Below are 18152 nucleotides of genomic sequence, written 5' to 3'. Positions count from 1 at the left end.
TCAAGCCAGTACACCATGACCTCAGTGAAAACTCCTAACTTGACAACAGGGATACTGGCTGGGATGGGAAAAGATTAGAATAGGGGAGACTTCCATAAATGCTCAACTCCTTCCTAGTCAACTCGCATCTACCAGCCTCTAGATATGAAACCTCTTGAAGTCACCACTCTCCAACTGATTCATGATGGTTACTTCTCTCCTCAAAACTATCAGAAAGTGGGGTACCTGGCTGTCTCAGGCAGTGGAGGATGCGACTCTTGATCTTAGGGTTGTGGGTTCAAGCCCCATGTTGGGTCTGGCGATTACTAAGAAATAAAATCTTAAAAAAAAAACCAGAAAACCCGGGGCGCCTGGGTGGCTCAGTCGTTAAGTGTCTGCCTTTGGCTCAGGTCATAATCCCAGGGTCCTGGGATTGAGCCCCGCATCAGGCTCACTGCTCAGTGGGAAGCCTGCTTCTCCCTCTCGCACTCTCCCTGCTTGTGTTCCCTCTCTCGCTGTCTCTCTCTCTCTGTCAAATACATAAATAAAAATCTTAAAAAAACAAACAAACCATCAGAAAGCAAAATTTAATAGAATGAGTTTACAATAAAGGAGTTAAAAGTTTATTTAACTTGCTTACATAGCACCAGGCATGGAAGATCCTGTTAAACTCTGACATCCACTCATTATGTCCCAGAGCTTGTCTGAGATAACCATTAGTATGCTTTTGGGAGTGAGAGTGACCTTCCAAAAACTTATAAAGCTGAGATTAGAGTTCTCTGCTCTGGGATTACATGCTCCCATTACATGCTCCAGCATGGAGTTCTAGAACATTCTTGGTGTTCTAGGAATATTTTACATCTATATATCCTTTTCTTTCACTAAATTAATTTATAAAATTACTTGAAGCTTTAGAAGGTACAAAGAGATTTATCATAGCTGATCCAAATCAGACATATTCTGAATTTTCCACAACAGTTATATTTCAAATATTAAAGCTCTTTGACCAAAAAAAAGGATATTTTTGAGGATTTGGTTTGGAAAATATGGCCAATGTATGTGGAATAAAGCAAGCTGAGCTGGCAGTGTCATGAACTAACAGGAATCTCCTATCTAGGACATTTCAGAGGATGAATAAGGGTCTGGGCTCAGGGGATCCACAATCTAGATGATGAAGTGGTTATCAAGGCATAAGAAGGGAGAGGAAAAAGCAAAAGGGAGAAGAGGGTAGAAATAAATAAATACCTTACACTGGTCAAGAGGTTGGTTCTCCTACCAGATTGTGTGGGTTCAAATCAGCTTTGCCACATATTAGCTAAGAGACCTTGGGCAAGGTCTAAATTTTCTGAGCTTCAGATCTCCAAATGTAAGATGAGGATAATAATAGTACCCACCTCTTAAGATTGTTGTAAATACCAAATGAATTAATATATAAAAAGCATGTAACATTCAGCATGTATTCAGTAAGTGTTAGCTATCATTAGATTTGCCTAGTGCTTCACAATTTATGAGGTGCTTCCATATATATTATCTTATCCAACACTCACAACAACCATGTGTTATTATCCTTGTTTTAGAAATGAGGAGAGGGGCGCCTGGGTGGCTCAGTCGTTGGGCATCTGCCTTCGGCTCGGGTCATGATCCCAGGGTCCTGGGATGGAGCCCCACATCGGGCTCTCTGCTCAGCGGGAAGCCTGCTTCTCTCTCTTCCACTCCCCCTGCTTGTGTTCCCTCTCTTGCTGTGTCTCTCTCTATTAAATAAATAAAATCTTTATATAAAAAAAAGAAATGAGGGGGCGCCTGGGTGGCTCAGTTGGTTAAGCGGCTGCCTTCGGCTCAGGTCATGATCCTGGAGTCCCGGGATCGGGTCCTGCATCGGGCTCCCTGCTCGGCAGGGAGTCTGCTTCTCCCTCTGACCCTCCTCCCTCTCATGCTCTCTGTCTCTCATTCTCTCTCTCTCAAATAAATAAATAAATAAATCTTAAAAAAAAAAAAAAAAAGAAATGAGGAGAAAGGTGCAGATAAAATTAGCAACTAACCCAAAGTCACACAGCTAGGAAATGAGAGGACTAGAACTACAGCTTATGCAAGACCAATGGGTTTTTCTGTTTGTTTGTTTTTTAAAGATTTATTTATTTATTTGAGAGAGAGCGAGCAAGCAGGAGAGTGTGGGGGAGAGGGGCAGAGGGAGAGGGCGTCTTAAGCAGACTCCACATCTTAAGCAGACTCCACGCTGAGTGCGGGGCCCTACACGGGGCTTGATCCCACAACACTGAGATCATGACCTGAGCCAAAACCAAGAGTCAGATGCTTAACCGACTGTGCCACCGAGGCTCCCCAGGACCACTGTTTTTATATAACATAGTGGCACCTCTGAAATTGTGTGTTGGAAGTGGAAGTGTGATTGGAGGAAGAGAGAAAGAGGATGGAGAAAAAGGATTTGCAAGTACATGGAAAATAGAGTCATAGTTTTGCTAGGGCCAGCTCAGATCTTCCTAAAGACCCTGACCTTTTCCCCCCCATGGTTTCCTTTTCTGATTTATTTACTTTTAGCTTCAAGGGATGTATAAATTGAATCTTAGTCAACCTATCCCTTTGATCATCGATAAAAAGCAGATACCTGCCTCTACCAAATTTGTCCAACAGCTGCTAATAGAAGACGATGGAAAGTCTGACACATTGAAGAAATTTCGGTATGTGCTTGAAAAAGACTGACATTAAACCTTCTTTGGATGATATGTTGGACCTAATACTGGTTTTTTCCTGCCCAAGAGTTTCCCCTTCCCCACAATTATGATATGGTGCAGTAGAGAGTCTAAGGTAGCATAGATTTTCTTAGTCAATTTAACAAGAAGCTTATTTATGTATATTTCTACGTAAATATTTAACATCTAATTTTGAGTTCCTTTAAAAAAAAAAATGATGCTGGTCTGTTCCTTGTCTGCTCTTTTCCAGGAATGATGTAAGTCCAGTTTTCCCTGGCTCCCCTTTGTAACATTCCCAAGACAGGGGCTCTCTTGTTCCTACAGGTGACATGACAATTATGGTCCTGGAGGGAGATAAACTGATCTCTTATAATGTGTCTTGGGTGCCTCATCTCACATGCATGGGCTTACCCCAAAGATTCACCTAGGTATCTATTTTTCCATGTCATTAATTGTGAATGCTAAAGACTTCAAATAAATGGTTGGACCAGGCAGAACTTTTTGAATAAAGTGTTAGAATTCTTTTATCATACTTTTGAACTTATATCTAACTGAATCATAACTAGTGTCAATAGATTTTTCCAGATGAAAGATTAATTTCATTAATCATATGAGGACATACATTTATAGATTTGTGGAACATTTATTAATATGTTATATTCTATTTGAATTGTTTTACTTTTGCTCACTTAATAAATTAGTTCAACTTCAAAAAAATTAATTAAAAAATAAACCTGGTCTTGTAAAAAAAAAAAAATGGAACTGATTTTCCCTACCATGAAACAAGTTATTTTAACAGAATGAAGAAACTTAGAAGCATTACTTTTTTCCTTTTTTAAAAAAAAGAAGGTAGGAGCTTTGGGAAGGAAGGGGAAAAGAACATTTCTGGGGGAAAAAACAGTCTGGATATGGTCTATATATTCCATGAAGCTAAGAAGATAGTTTTAAAATAGATTACTAGGTGAAGTCATGAAAATGCAGCTTTCAGGGAAGAAAAAAAATTTTTCAGCAAATTCTGCTATTTTAATCCATCTCTCAGTCAAAGGGGGCATAGCTAATGTTCTTCAGTGCCAGAGAGGACATTATAGGACAAGATAGTGGGGAAGAGCAAAGGGGAAAATAAGATTCATACATTTTAATTGGATATGGAGTTCAGAAGAGTTTGGCACTTTCAATTAGTGTCTCTGATTCTCTAGACAAGAAGACCAAATGGGAGCTATCTGGAATGCTGATCTGTCAACTTCAAGCTACCCAATAACAGAGAAGACATCAATAAATTCGCTCTGGGCTCAGCTGGGTGGGTACCCAGATATTCCTATGCTATTCCAGTTAGATGTTCAGTCTATCTTCAGAAAATCTCTTGCATCCATTAAATCACAGTAAGTAAAGGGATGGGAGCACTTTGGTAATGGGGCCTTTGGTCATATACCTTCTGTTTCCCTAACTTGACCTTATCTTATAGCACCAGGGAGTGACCAAAAGCAGGTGCTTGGTGTGAAGTTAGACATTACCTTTTCCAGATGCCATATAAATAGAAGTATACAGTATGTAACCTTTCGAATCTGGCTTTTTTCACTTAGCGTAACTCCTATGAGATTCAGCTATATATGTATCACTAATTCATTTCTTTTTATTTAGTGACTGGTATTATTCCATTGTATGGCTGTACCACATATTTTCATCCATTTACCAAGTGAAAGACATTTGAGTTGTTTTCAGGGTTGGACAATTATAAATAAAACTGCTATAAAAATTCCAGGTTTTTTTTTTTTAAGATTTTATTTATTTATTTGAGAGAGAGAGCAAGCAAGGGAGAGAGCACAAGCAGGGGGAGCGGCAGGCACAGGGAGAGGGAGAAGCAGGCTCCCTGATGAGCAGGGAGCCCAATGTGGGGCTTGATCCCAGGACCCTGAGATTGTGACCTGAGCCGAAGGCAGATGCTTAACTGACTGAGCCAGCCAGGCACCATATAAACAGGTTTTGGGGTGAATGTAAGTTTTCACTTCTCTTAGATAAACACCCAGGAGTGAGATTGATGGGTTAGATAAGTGTTATGTTTAACTTTTATAAGAAATTGCCAAGCTATTTTCCAAAGTGACGTTTCATCTCTATATTTACTCAGCAGGGCTAGTTCTTGCCCTACCTCTGGATGAAAACCTAGGTGGTTCTGTGACATTTCTGACAACTTCACAGTAATATGTTTATCTGGTTAGTAAAATGTCCAGAACCATGTATAAGTAAACCTTTGTTTTGTTTTAAAGTTGAGGCTTCTATCTTCCAGCTAAGACTATTAAAACTTATAGTCAGAGAAGGAGGATTATGAACAGCTTCTTTTTTCTGGCCTACTGCTTCTGTTCCTACTTTTCTAGCTTGCTACTATGGGACCCTTTAGGGATTAGAGCTCTGGAGAAGAGAGAGAAATGGAAAGTTCTTATTGACTATTACTGTTGTGTTTTCTAACATCAGTGCTTCCTGAATGTTGCAGATTTCTAAAGCTGACTCTTTCATGAGGTACTTTGGTCAGTTCCTTGGAGATTGCCATCACTGGAGATCTCTTATCTGCAGATTTCTTGATATTGTCAAATATATTTCTATTCTGGGGCATCTGGGTGGCTCAGTCAAGCATCTGACTCTTGATTTCAGTTCAGGTCATGATCTCAGAGTTGTGAGATCGAGCCTCACATCAGGCTCCATGCTTCTTTCTCCCTTCCCTCTCCTCCTCCCCCAGTTGCACTCTCTCTCTAAAATAAATACATACATACATACATACATACATACATATATTTTTTCTATTCCAACTGGTTGTTGACATTTGTGATACCTTCAGCTTTTCTCTGCTGAGTCTGCTGAGATGTGTTTGCATATTTATGCAGCCCTCCTGGACAGAATCCATGACAACCCTATGCCATCTTTCTTGGGTAGATGTATATATGGCCCACATCTAGTCTACAGGAAACAGTGGAGCTTACTTTGTCCCGGTAAACTCTGAGGTCGAAAGCTTATCCCAATGCAGCAGCAGCCTCTTCTTTGCTTCTACTATTAGTGCAGCTAGCCAATCAATCACTGCCTTAGCCTTTTTTAGGGACTGAATCAGGCCCCATTTTATGGGACTCCAAAATGCAGGGGCCTGTGGTAAATTCTTAGAGTAGAGAAAGGATAGGAGTGCTCTCAAAATCTTCTCCTTGACCATTTCATACTCTGAGAATGAGTTAAAAGATTAAGAGTCAATTACTTTGGGGGCGCCTGGGTGGATCAGTCCGTTAAGCAACTGCCTTCGACTCAGGTCATGATCCCAGGGTCCTGGGATCGAGCCCCGCAAGCAGGGAGCCTGCTTCTCCCTCTCTTCCCCACTTGTACTTTCTCTATCTCTCTCTCTGTCAAATAAATAAATAAAATCTTAAAAAAAAAGAGTCAGTTACTTTGTAAATCCCAGTTTAGCACTCCTCTTTGAAATCTGGTATCTATTGTTAGGGTTTCCAGATTTAGCAAATAAAAATATAGGACACCCAGGTAAATCTGAATTGCAGATAAACAAAAATGACTTAGGGGCGCCTGGGTGGCTCAGTCAGTTAAGTGTCTAACTTCAGCTCAGGTCATGATTTCAGGGTCCTGGGATCAATCCCCATGTTGGGGTCCCCGCTTGGCAGGGAGTCTGCTTGTCCCTCTGCCCCTCCCCCAACTCATGCACATGTGCGCATGCTCTCTCAAATAAATAAAATATATTTTTTAAAAAAACAGAAGTGATTTAGTATAAGTATGGTCCATGCAATTTTATACTTATACTAAAAACTTATTTGTTTATTCAATTTTAATTTAACCAGGCATCCTGTATTTAATCTGGCAACCTTTCCATTGTGCTTGTCAAAACGTTTTCATGTGCTACTACATACAAAATATGTATTAGGAGTTTCCAACTTGTATAGTTAGATGCCTGAAAACTTTCAGAGTAGGAGATGGTAAAAACAGTGAAAAAATTAAGACATTATAGGAAATAGGAGAACTGAAGTCTTGGATTTTTGCTATTTTTTCACTAAAAATAGAAACAGAAAATATGCAGTTTTAAGACATCTTAAATTAGTAATAATGGGCACTATATGATCAATTACTATTTGCCATCCTCCCCTTTTTTTCCCCACTAGAATCTCTTCAAGGTTTCCTCCCTCAAAAAGGATTATATTTGTTTTACTTTGTGGAAGTTAAAGTATAAACCAAGAGACTTTCTTTCCGTCTGGATTTAGTTATTTCTACCATCCTCTGGATATCAGTTATTTCTTCTGAACTGTCTTCTCTAACTCTTCCTATGTGCTCCCACAGTCCTTGTAATTAACAGTATCCTAGCACTTACCATTCTATATTGTGATTGCCTGCCCTGATTTTAGACAATATGTTTTAGAGAGATTAGTTGTGTTGAACTGACTCTACTTTTGCTCTGCCTGCTTTCCTTTCAAAAATATTTACTGACTACTTAGCATGTACCAGGTACTACAACTAGGCACTGAGATACAATATGTGGGAAGGGTTTAGGAGATCATAGATGCCAGGCAGAAGGAAAAAATATGTGTAAAGATCCAGGGCCAATAGCATATTGCTTCGTTTACTTTATCTCCTAAAACAAAAACAAAACAAAACTAAAATAAACAATACCTCCCCCTACTGCTCAGTTCCCCTTCTTCCTATTTCCAACAGAGGTGACTGGAACTAAAATTTCTCTTCCTATTTCCAACAGAGGTGACTGGAACTAAAATTTCTCTTCCTGCCTGGAATTAATGCTTGGAGCTACTGCACTCTTTGGTAATCCTGAGGTGATAACCACAGGATAATATGACAATACACCAGGAATACAGAGAAGGAAAATAAATAAAACCCTGCCCTTGATCCACATCAAGTTGCTAGAACAACCCTGAGTACACCTGCCTCTGGGCTTTTGTTAAGTGAGCAATAAATGGCCTTATTTGCAACCATTCTTAGTCAGGGATTACAGTGATTAGCAGGTGATTACAATACACCAGGGCTACCTATAGTCATGTGAGCTTGAAAAGAATGTGTAAGCTGCTATTTCTTTTTTTTAAAGATTTTTTATTTTTTATTTTTTTGAGATTTTATTTATTTATTTATGAGAGAGAGAGAGAGACAGAGAAGCAGAGGGAGAAACAGGCTCCCTGCTGAGCAAGGAGCCCCATGCAGGACTCAATCCCAGGACCCCGGGATCATGACCTGAGTTGAAGGCAGACGCTTAACCGACTGAGCCACCCAGGCGCCCCTGTAACCTGCTATTGTTGGATAAAGTAGTCCAGAGATGTCAATTATATCCAGTTGATTGATGGTGCTGTTGAGTTCAACTATATCCTTAATAATTTTCTGCCTGCTATATCTGTCCACTTCCTACAGAGTGTTAAAGTCTCCAACTACAACAGAGGATTCACCTGTTTCTCCTTGCAGTTCTAGCAGTTTTTGCCTCCTGTAGTTTGATGCTCTATCGTTAGACAAAACATTAAGGATTATTATGTCATCTTGGAGTATTGACCCCTTTATCATTATTAGATACCCCTCTTTATCCCTGATAACTTTTCCTGCTCTGAAGTCTACTCTGTCTGAAATTAATATAACTACTCCTTTATTTTGATTAGTGTTATCATGGTATTTTTTTCCTATCCATTTATTCTATGTGTCTTTGTATTTATTTATTTATTTTTAAGATTTTATTTATTTATGAGAGAGAGAGAGAGAAAGAGCACATGAGTGGAGGGCGGGGCAGAGGAGAGAATCTTTAAGCAGACTCTCCACTGAGCTCCATCCCACAACTCACAAGACCATGACCTGAGCCAAAAACAAAAGTCAGACACTTAAATGACTGAGCCACCCAGGCACCCCTCTTTATATTTAAAGTCAGTTTCTTGTAGACAACATATATTTAGGTCTTGGTTTTGGATACACTCTGATAATCACTTTTAATTGGTGTATTTAGATCATTATCATTTAAGGTGATTATTGATATATTTGGATTAATATCTACCATATTTGTTATTGTTTTCTATTTACAGCTCTTGTTCTTTTGTCTTTCACACTTTTTCTGTATTTTGTAGTTTTAATTGAGATTTTATAATTCCATTTTCTGCAGTTCTTGGATATTTGTTTTCTTCAGCCTTTTTTTTTTTTCTTTGCTTTTCAGTTTTGGAAGTTTCTATTACCATATCCTCAAGCTCAGAGATTCTTTCTTAGCCATAGCCAGTCTAATAATGAGGCCATCAAAGGCATTCTTCATTTGTTAGTGTTTTTGATCTCTAGCATTTCTTTTTGTTTGTTTCTTAGAATATCCATCTCTCTGCTTACATTATCTGTTCCTTTATGTTGTTCACTTTTTCCATCAAAGTCCTAAGCCTCTTAATCATAGTCATTTTAAATTCCTAATATAATAATTCCAACATCCCTACCATATCTGATTCTGGTTCTAATGCTTGTTCAGTCTCCTCAAACTATATTTTCTGCCTTTTGGTATGCTTGTAATTTTTGTTAAAATCCAGACATGATGTACTAGGTGAAATGAACTCTGGCAAATAAGCCCTTAATGGTGTGGTGTAAGGTATAGGAGAAGGGGAAACATTGTATAGTCCTATGATAAGGTCTCAAGTCTTTTGAAGAGCATATGCATCTGGTCTGTGAACTTCACCAGTGCTTCTCAATATCCCCCACTCCCACCTTTGGTGGCACAGGATGGCTAGAGGAAGCTGGAATTGGGTATTTCTCTTCTCTCACATAGAAGGTTAGAGTTGAGGTATTTACCTTCCTCCAAATAAGTTAGGCCCTAATGAAACCCCCATAGGTTAGACTTTGGTAAAATAGTTTATCTTGAGGGCAGAACTTAGGAAGAACAGTATGGTCTGGTATTTTTCAAAATGGTTACTTTCCCCCTTCTCCTGAGAGAAACATGAGGGAATTTTTCTCCAATCTTCACTGTGAGGACCTGGTAGTTTCTAGAGATCCCTTTGACTGGGACCCCTGGAGTTTTAAACTCTCAGACTTGTTCCTACTGAGCCTCCCGCAATTCACCCTCTGTCCTCTGATCCTCCCCCCTCTCATGTTCTCTCTCTCTGTCTCATTCTCTCTCTCAAATAAATAAATAAAATCTTAAAAAAAAAAAAAGAGCAATTTGTAATAAGATTAATTTTCTTGTCTTGTTTCCAGGTTTAAGAAGATTCCCAAGTGACTGTAAAATTAAACACAAGCATGTTGAAAGTAAATTTCAGTGTTGCAGTAAAATTCCTATTTTGCTCTTTCATGTATATGCATTGCTTTGCCTATTTTTTTTTTTTAAAGATTTTATTTATTTATTTGAGAGAGAGAGGGCATGAGCAGGAAGAAAGGCAGAGGGAGAGGAAGACTCCTCACTGAGCAGGGAGCCTGATATAGGACTCTATCCCAGGACCCCAAGACCAAGACCCCAGCCAAAGTCAGAAGCCAGATGCTTAACCAACTGAGTCACCCAGGCACCCCCACTGCTTTGCCTATTCTGTGCTTTTACATTCTGCCTATTGTTCTTTAGGTTAAACATCTTCATTTCCAGACTATTAATACGAGCACTCAAGAAAGAATATCGTTTGCTCTAGATTATTAGAAACACAAAACAACAGACACTGTGGTAGGCTGTCATAAAAGGGACATAATATGGCCACGGACATGATGGCAAAGTGGCACAGTCTACCTCCCAGAACCTAAACCCAAAGATGCCTCAGAAATAAGAAATGAATGGATATTTAAAAAAAAGAGAGAGAGGGGCGCCTGGGTGGTTCAGTCAGCTAAGTGGCTGCCTTTGACTCAGGTCATGATCCCAGGGTCCTGGAATCAAGCCCCACATCTGTCTCCCTGCTCAGCAGAGAGCCTGCTTCTCCCTCTCCCTACCACTCTGCCTACTTGTGCTCTCTATCTTTCTGTCAAATAAATAAATAAAATCTTAAAAAAGAGAGAGAGAGAGAGAAGAAAACCAGCAGAAACCCCTGGAGGGTCAGGTGATTGTGATTTGGTAAAGAAGGGAAATAGTAGCCCTGTACAGAGGAAAGCCAGGCTCCAAACATGGGGAGTGAATTTGCAGAGAAATTTTGAGTTGGGCTCTACCCCCAACATTGCCCAGACTCAGATCACTGCCTTCCCTATCAGCGCTACCACATTACCGGAAAGCAGATTCATAGGGGAACACTATTGGGATGTAGAGTAAAACAAGCACAGTAAATGCTGACTTAACCAGTAAGCATCAAAGGGCTTCCTCCTACCTCCCCCAACCCATAGACCTTCTTTTCATCCAGAGGACTAGATGATACATTCTTAGAAAAGAAAAAGCCTAGGGTAAGATACAGAGAGGTTCACTAAAGAGCAAAGCATCCTGATGAGAATGAGGATATTCAAAGTCAGAACCCTGCTCACCAGGGGTGGCACAGCTAAGGCTTAGGTTTTGATTCTTCCCACTCCTTTCTCCATCCATTACCTACCAAGATGACTGATAATTGATACCCATGAAGGAAAATTACCTCATAGGGAAAAATAACTAGAAAATTAGAAAGGCAATAAACTAGTGTACTCTAGATGACAAGAATTAATAGAATACATGCCAAATAAATGTCCCTCAAGAGGATACTGATAATGAAGCAGACACAATTAATAAAGAAATAGGTAGGATTACTGAATATTCAAAACACTGCTGAAATAAACTCATTAGATGACATAAACAGCAAAATGGACATAGCCCAAGATCACGTCAAGAAATGTTTCCAGAAGACATTGTGAAGAATTAGAGATGAAAAATATAAAAATTAAGAAATATGGAGGCTAGACATAGAAATATCAGCATTTCTATAATAGGAGTGCTAACAGGAGAGAAAAAAGTAAATGGAGGGAAGATGATACATGAAAAAAAGTGAGGACTTCCAAAGAAAGATTGATATTGAAAAGGTATACGGGGTGATAAATAGGGTTGATATGGGAAAATGAATACTTACTGATATTTTAATGAAATTTAAGAACTCCAAAGGCAAAGAGAAAATTCTAAAACCTTTCTAAGAAGAGCAGCTCACCAATAAAGAAAATCAATCAGAATGTGTCAGACTTCTCAAGAGCAACATTAGGAGCAGGAAAGCAATGAAGAAATATTTTCAAAATATTAAAAACAAACTTTTTAAAGATTGTATTTATTTATTTATCTGTCCGAGAGAGAGAGACAGAAAGAGAGAGAGAGACTGAGAGCACAAGCAGGGCTCCTGCTGAGCAAGGAGCCTGATGCAGGACTCAATCCCAGGACTCTGGGATCATGACCTGAGCCAAAGGCAGACACTTAACCAACTGAGCCACCCTAGCATCCCTAAAAACAGAAACTTTAACTCTAAAATTTTATATTCAGCTGAGCTATCAATTAAATGTGAAGGTACAATAAATATATTCTCAGACCTTCAAGGTCTCAGCAGATTATCATAAAGACCCTACGAAAATATTCCTGGAGGAAGTAATCTATCAAAAATTTTAGGAAATGCTATAAAATATAAGATAGTAAGAATAAGAAAATAACTTCCTGAAGTTTATTGTCTAAAAAAGCATTGTATAGGGGCGTCTGGGTGGCTCAGTCAGTTAAGTGTTGGTCTCTTGTTTTCAGCTCAAGTTGTGATCTTGAGGTTATGGGATAGAGCCCTGCATTGGGCTCCATGCTCAGCAGGGAGTCTGCTTGAGATTTTCTCTCTCCCTTTCTCTCTGCCCCTCCTCCGACTTGCGCTCTCTCTTCCTCTCTCTCTCTCTCTGGAATGGATGAATAAATCTTAAAAAAAAAAAAAAAGCAGGGGGCTCCTGGGTGGCTCAGTCGGTTAAGCTGCTGACTCTTGATTTCGGCTCAGGTCATGATCTCAGGTCCTGGGATTGAGTCCCACATCAGGCTCTGCCCTCAGTGGGGAGTTGGCTTGGGGTTTTCTCTCTCCCACATCCTCTGCCCGTCTTCCTGCTGGTGCTCTCTCTCTAATAAATTTTTTTTTTTTTAAAGATTTTATTTATTTGACAGAGAGACACAGCGAGAGAGGGAATACAAGCAGGGGGAGTGGGAGAGGGAGAAGCAGGCTTCCCGCCGAGCAGGGAGCCCGATGTGGGACTCGATCCTGGGACCCCGGGATCATGACCTGGGCCGAAGGCAGACGCTTAACGACTGAGCCACCCAGGCGCCCCTCTCAAATAAATATTTTTTTTATAAAGGCATTTTAGGGGCACCTGGGTGACTCAGTTTATTAAGCATCCACCTTCAGCTCAGGTCATGATCCCAGGGCCCTGGGATCGAGCCCCACATCGGGCTTCCTGCTCAGTGGGAAGTCTGCTTCTCCCTCTGCCCCTCCCCCACCCGTGCGCTCTCGAGCTCTCAAGCTCTCGAGCTCTCTCACTCAGTCTCTCTCTCTCAATAAATAAAATCTTTTTTAAAAAGGCATTTTATACACATACATTCACACCCCAGATATAACAAAGTAGGGCACAGAATGCAATATCCAGAGATAAGGAAGAGTGCATGTGTTAAAGTATTTACCCTACTAAGGAGGAAGATACAGATAGGTATTGATAAATTTCATAAACTAAGGGAAAAAATACAAGTAAATCCCTTAACAACTTAGGGATAACCAATGAAAAACAAATATAAAATGCATGCCTTTCAAACCCATAGATAAAACTGATTTATCCAAGGAAATGATCAAGAAGCAAAAGAGAGAAAATTTAAACAGTTCTAACATAGAAGTAATTTAATATGTTAAACACACCAAAGATAAAATTCTCATATTGAATTAAAAAACAAAACCTAGCAGTATAATGTCTATATGAGACACACTTAAAAGTAAGGTTGGACAAGTTAGAACAAAAAGATGGGAAAAGACAACTATGAACCAAAAGAAAGCCAAGCAGATGTCTAATATCAGACCAAAAATAGAATTCAAGGCAAAGATCATCATTAAGGGCAAAGAGAGACTATAGATAAAGAACATGTAATATATAGAAAATATAATGCATCTATATTAACATAGATGCTTATTACAATATAACTTCAAAATATACAAAATAGTAACTGACCCCTGGCTCTCCCTGCAGCCCTCTAAAATGATGTCTATTTTTTTAGAGCAGGAGGAGGGGCCGAGGGAGAGGAAGAAAGAGAATCTTAAGCAGACTCCATGCCCAACACGGAGCCCAATACACGGCTCAATCTCATAACCCTGAGATCATGACCTGAGCAGAAATTAAGACTCGGATGCTTAACCGACTGAACCACCCAGGCGGACATCCCTAAAATGATGTCTATCTTAACTCCTATACCCCCCTCATCAGTTGGCCTGGAAATGAGGTGGGGGTCTTCCTCACTCCTCAATGCTACTTCTAGATCATTCTTCCCTACTCTCTAATAATACTCAACTTTAAATCTCCTGTCATAACACTATATACCACCCATTGCCTTCTCTGTTGTAGTCTCTTGCCTGCTCCTTGCTTACTGTCACCCTATCCAGTACTTCTGTCATAATCCCTAGCAATTTCAATATTCATTTAGTTCTTTCCAACACCTGGCCTTGCAATGTTTTGATCTGTTCTCCTTCAGTGACTTAATCCTCTAGCCATTTAGTCATACCCTTGACTTTGTCATTGTAAAAACAAAACAAAACAAAAAACCCCCCTGCAACCATTCCATAATCCAGTTTCAAGTAACTCATTCTCCAAACATCACCTCTTTACAGATCACCCCAGCTAGTACCCCAACTCTAACAATCCTTTGATCTCCACAGAGACCTTGTACTTCATTGATTCTACCACCTTCATAGTGCCCCTCACCCTTTCATGTCCTCAGTTCCTTTGTAATCTACTTTAAATTCCATGATAGATAATAATGATAATCTGTCCCTTGCATATGCACTCAACTCAAACTCACTTGCTCCTCTTCTTGCTCCAGAGTACTCCTTGGTTGACCACAGCCCAGCTTAAATCAAATTTTCTCAGCCTACTCCATTCCTGTACCCTGGAAGCTGAATGTATCTTCAGAAAAACATTCAAACTTGCTGACTAGTCTTACATTAAATAATCATTAACCTCAACTGGCCCCATAATGCTGCCTGGCAAACATACTATATTTCCCTAATCCATTTACTCTGACTTTCCTGGACAGCAATTTTATATTTTCTCCTATCTCCTCAAATTTCTGAGGTCTTCTCTTTCATCTTCTTTCTTGGCTGATGACTACGTTCCTTTTTACACTGAGAAAATGGAAGCAATGATTAACTCCACATACTTCTACCACCACATCTCCCTAACTCTCTGCTTTTGTAACCATGTATCTACTTTCTTTCTTGTTACCTGTGGATAAAGTATCTGACTCCTTTCTAATGCCAGCCCCTCCCTTGAACACTAGATCCTATCTCTTTTCTTCTATTCAAGGACATTGCTTCAGCAATTCTCCCATCTCCTTCTGTATCATCATTTTTTCCCTCTCTATAACATGATGTTGTTTTTCTCAACTTTGAAAAAAAAACCCACAAAACCAAACAATTCTCTTAGGCCCACTTCCTCCACCACTTACTGCCCCATTTCTCCCCCTTCCTTTCATAACAAAGTTCCTTTTAAAAATTATGTAAACTAGGGGCGCCTGGGTGGCTCAGTTGGTTAAGCAACTGCCTTCGGCTCAGGTCATGATCCTGGAGTCCTAGGATCGAGTCCCACGTTGGGCTCCCTGCTCAGCGGGGGGTCTGCTTCTCCCTCTGACCCTCTTCCCTCTCGTGCTCTCTGTCTCTCATTCTCTCTCTTTCAAATAAATAAATAAAATCTTTATTAAAAAAATAATAAAATAAAAAAATAAAAATTATGTAAACTAATAAATAAAATCTTTAAAAAAAAAGGGGGGCGCCTGGGTGGCTCAGTTGTTAAGCGTCTGCCTTCGGCTCAGGTCATGATCCCAGGGTCCTGGGATCGGGCCCTGCATAGGGCTCCCTGCTCGGCGGGAAGCCTGCTTCTCCCTCTCCCACTCCCCCTGCTTGTGTTCCCTCTCTCGCGGTCTCTCTCTCTCTAATAAATAAAATCTTAAAAAAAAAAAAAGTTATGTAAACTCTCTCTAATTTCTCTCCTCTCCTGAACCTACTCTAGGTCTTTGTCCCTAACTCCATCATCAGACTTGCTCCTGGCAAGGTCACCAACAACCTTCAGACTGTTAAATCCAATGGTCAATTTTCAGTCCTCTTACTTGACCTATCAGCCAACATTTGAAACTACCGATCACTCTGTTTCTTTGAAGTAATTGTTTCACATGGGTTCCAGGACATTATACTCTCCTGGTTTGCCTCCTAACTTTCCACCTCTACATCTTTTTTGCTGGTTCCTTTTCATCTCTCTGACCCCAAAATGTTGGAGTAATTCAGAGTTTACTTCTTGGACCTCTTGTCCTGTCTATACTCCCTTGATGGCCTCACTCAGTCTTATGGCTTTAAATACTATATATATGCTGATTCCAAATTTTTATCTCAGCTTCGACTTTCCTCCAAACTTTGCCCCTGAATTTTAGTCCTATATACACAGCTATCCACTTGATATCTTCACTTAGCTGAGCTCCTGATAGCACTAGCCCAGTCCCTGATGATACTTTTTGCCTTGAATTTGTAGCTTCAATTTATCTTATATAAAATAGCTATCTGTTTTATTTCTGTTTTTCATTTTGTTTTGTTTTTGGTGTTTCTGTTCATATTAGCCTTGAATACCTACCTATATCTCTTTCATAGCTTGTCCACAATCTTTTATTTTAAGTGTGTCTTATAATAGATAATATATGGCTAGACCTTAATTTTGAAATCCAGTCTTCGATCCAACCTGAGTTTCTGCCTTCTCATTAATGGAGTTAACTGATTAACATTTATTGTAATTCCAGTTATATTGGGACTTATTTTTGCCATCTTATAAAAATGAATATGATGGACAACTCTCTAAGAGCTAATTAGGAAAAAAAGAAGATTCAAATAATCAAATCACATAATGAAATTATGAGAACTAGCTACAGATACAACAGAGATAGAAAACAATATGATGGGGTGCCTGGGTGGCTCAGTTGGTTAAGCATCTGCCTTCAGCTCAGGTCATGATGTTGGGGTCTTAGGATAGAGCCCCATATTAGGCTCCCTGCTTCAGTGGGGAGTCTGCTTCTCTCTCTCCCTCTGCCCCTCCCCCCGCTCATGCTCTCTCTCTAATAAATAAATAAAATCTTTAAAAAGGAAGAAAAGAATATGATGGTCAATTATAAGCTAATAAACTAAATAACTTAGATGAAATAGATGATTTTTGGAAAACTATAAAATTTCAAAATTGGCAGAACAAATTAAAAATATGAACAGACCGGAGCGCCTGGGTGGCTCAGTCGTTAAGCGTCTGCCTTCGGCTCAGGTCATGATCCCAGGGTCCTGGGATGGAGCCCCGCATCGGGCTCCCTGCTCTGCGGGAAGCCTGCTTCTCTCTCTCCCACTCCCCCTGCTTGTGTTCCCTCTCTCGTTGTGTCTCTCTCTGTCAAATAAAATCTTTAAAAAAAAAAAAAATGAACAGACCAAATACCTATAAATAAATTAAATAGCAATTAAAGACCTTTCCCCCAGAAAAAAAAGCCTTAGGCTTTATGGTTTTACAGTGAGTTTTACCAAGCTTTCAAGGGACAAATAATCCCTTTATCAATTAAATTGCTCCAGAAAACAGGAAAAGGGAAAAAGCTGCCTAATGATTTATTCCAAAATCAGATAGTACAAGAAGAGAGAATCATAACCCATGTCACTGATGAAAATAGATTTTTTTTTTTAAAGATTTTATTTATTTATTTGAGAGAGAGAATGAGATAGAGCATGAGAGGGGGAAGGGTCAGAGGGAGAAGCAGACTCCCCGCTCAGCAGGGAGCCCGATGCGGGACTCGATCCCGGGACTCCAGGATCATGACCTGAGCCGAAGGCAGTCGCTTAAACAACTGAGCCACCCAGGTGCCCCGATGAAAATAGATTTTAAAAAATAAATGCAAAGAGGGCGCCTGGGTGGCTCAGTTGGTCAAGCAACTGCCTTCGGCTCAGGTCATGATCCTAGAGTCCCGGGATCAAGTTCCGCATAGGGATCCCTGCTCAGTGGGAAGTATGCTTCTCCCTCTGACTCTACCCCCTCTTGTGCTCTCTCTCTCAAATAAATAAAATCTTTAAATAAATAAATAAATAAATGCAAAGAAATATTATCCAACTGAATTCAACAGCCAAGGTGTTCTTCCAGGAACACAAGAATAGCTTAACATGGAGGGGGGCGGAGCAAGATGGCGGAGGAGTAGGAGACCTGGATTTCGTCTCCTCTCAGGAATTCAGCTGGATGGGGATCAAACCATTCTGAACACCTACAAACTCAACGGGAGATCGAAGAAAGGAATAGCAACAACTCTCTGAGCAGAAAAGCGACCACTTTCTGGAAGGTAGGACGTGC

The 18152-nt window shown here is 39.9% G+C and overlaps 2 protein-coding genes across 3 annotated transcripts in view; one reads left to right on the top strand and one right to left on the bottom strand.

Annotated features, from left to right (window-relative positions):
• FAM186A (family with sequence similarity 186 member A) overlaps nt 1-4304 on the top strand; it is a 70110-nt gene extending 65806 nt beyond the window's left edge. The window contains exons 10-11 of the mRNA XM_081821671.1: nt 2533-2672; nt 3881-4304. Of these exons, the coding sequence (XP_081677797.1) occupies nt 2533-2672; nt 3881-4067 (327 nt within the window). The 3' untranslated portion in view covers nt 4068-4304. The remainder of the gene's footprint in view (nt 1-2532; nt 2673-3880) is intronic.
• Nucleotides 1-18152, bottom strand: part of LARP4 (La ribonucleoprotein 4) — a 207018-nt gene that overhangs the window by 140355 nt on the left and 48511 nt on the right. The gene's annotated exons all lie outside the window — the stretch shown is intronic.

This window comes from Leptonychotes weddellii, chromosome 5 (assembly GCF_054177405.1).
Source record: "Leptonychotes weddellii isolate Sample4059 chromosome 5, ASM5417740v2, whole genome shotgun sequence".
Classification (NCBI taxonomy): Eukaryota; Metazoa; Chordata; class Mammalia; order Carnivora; family Phocidae; genus Leptonychotes; species Leptonychotes weddellii.
This window is presented reverse-complemented; position numbering and strand designations above follow the sequence as displayed.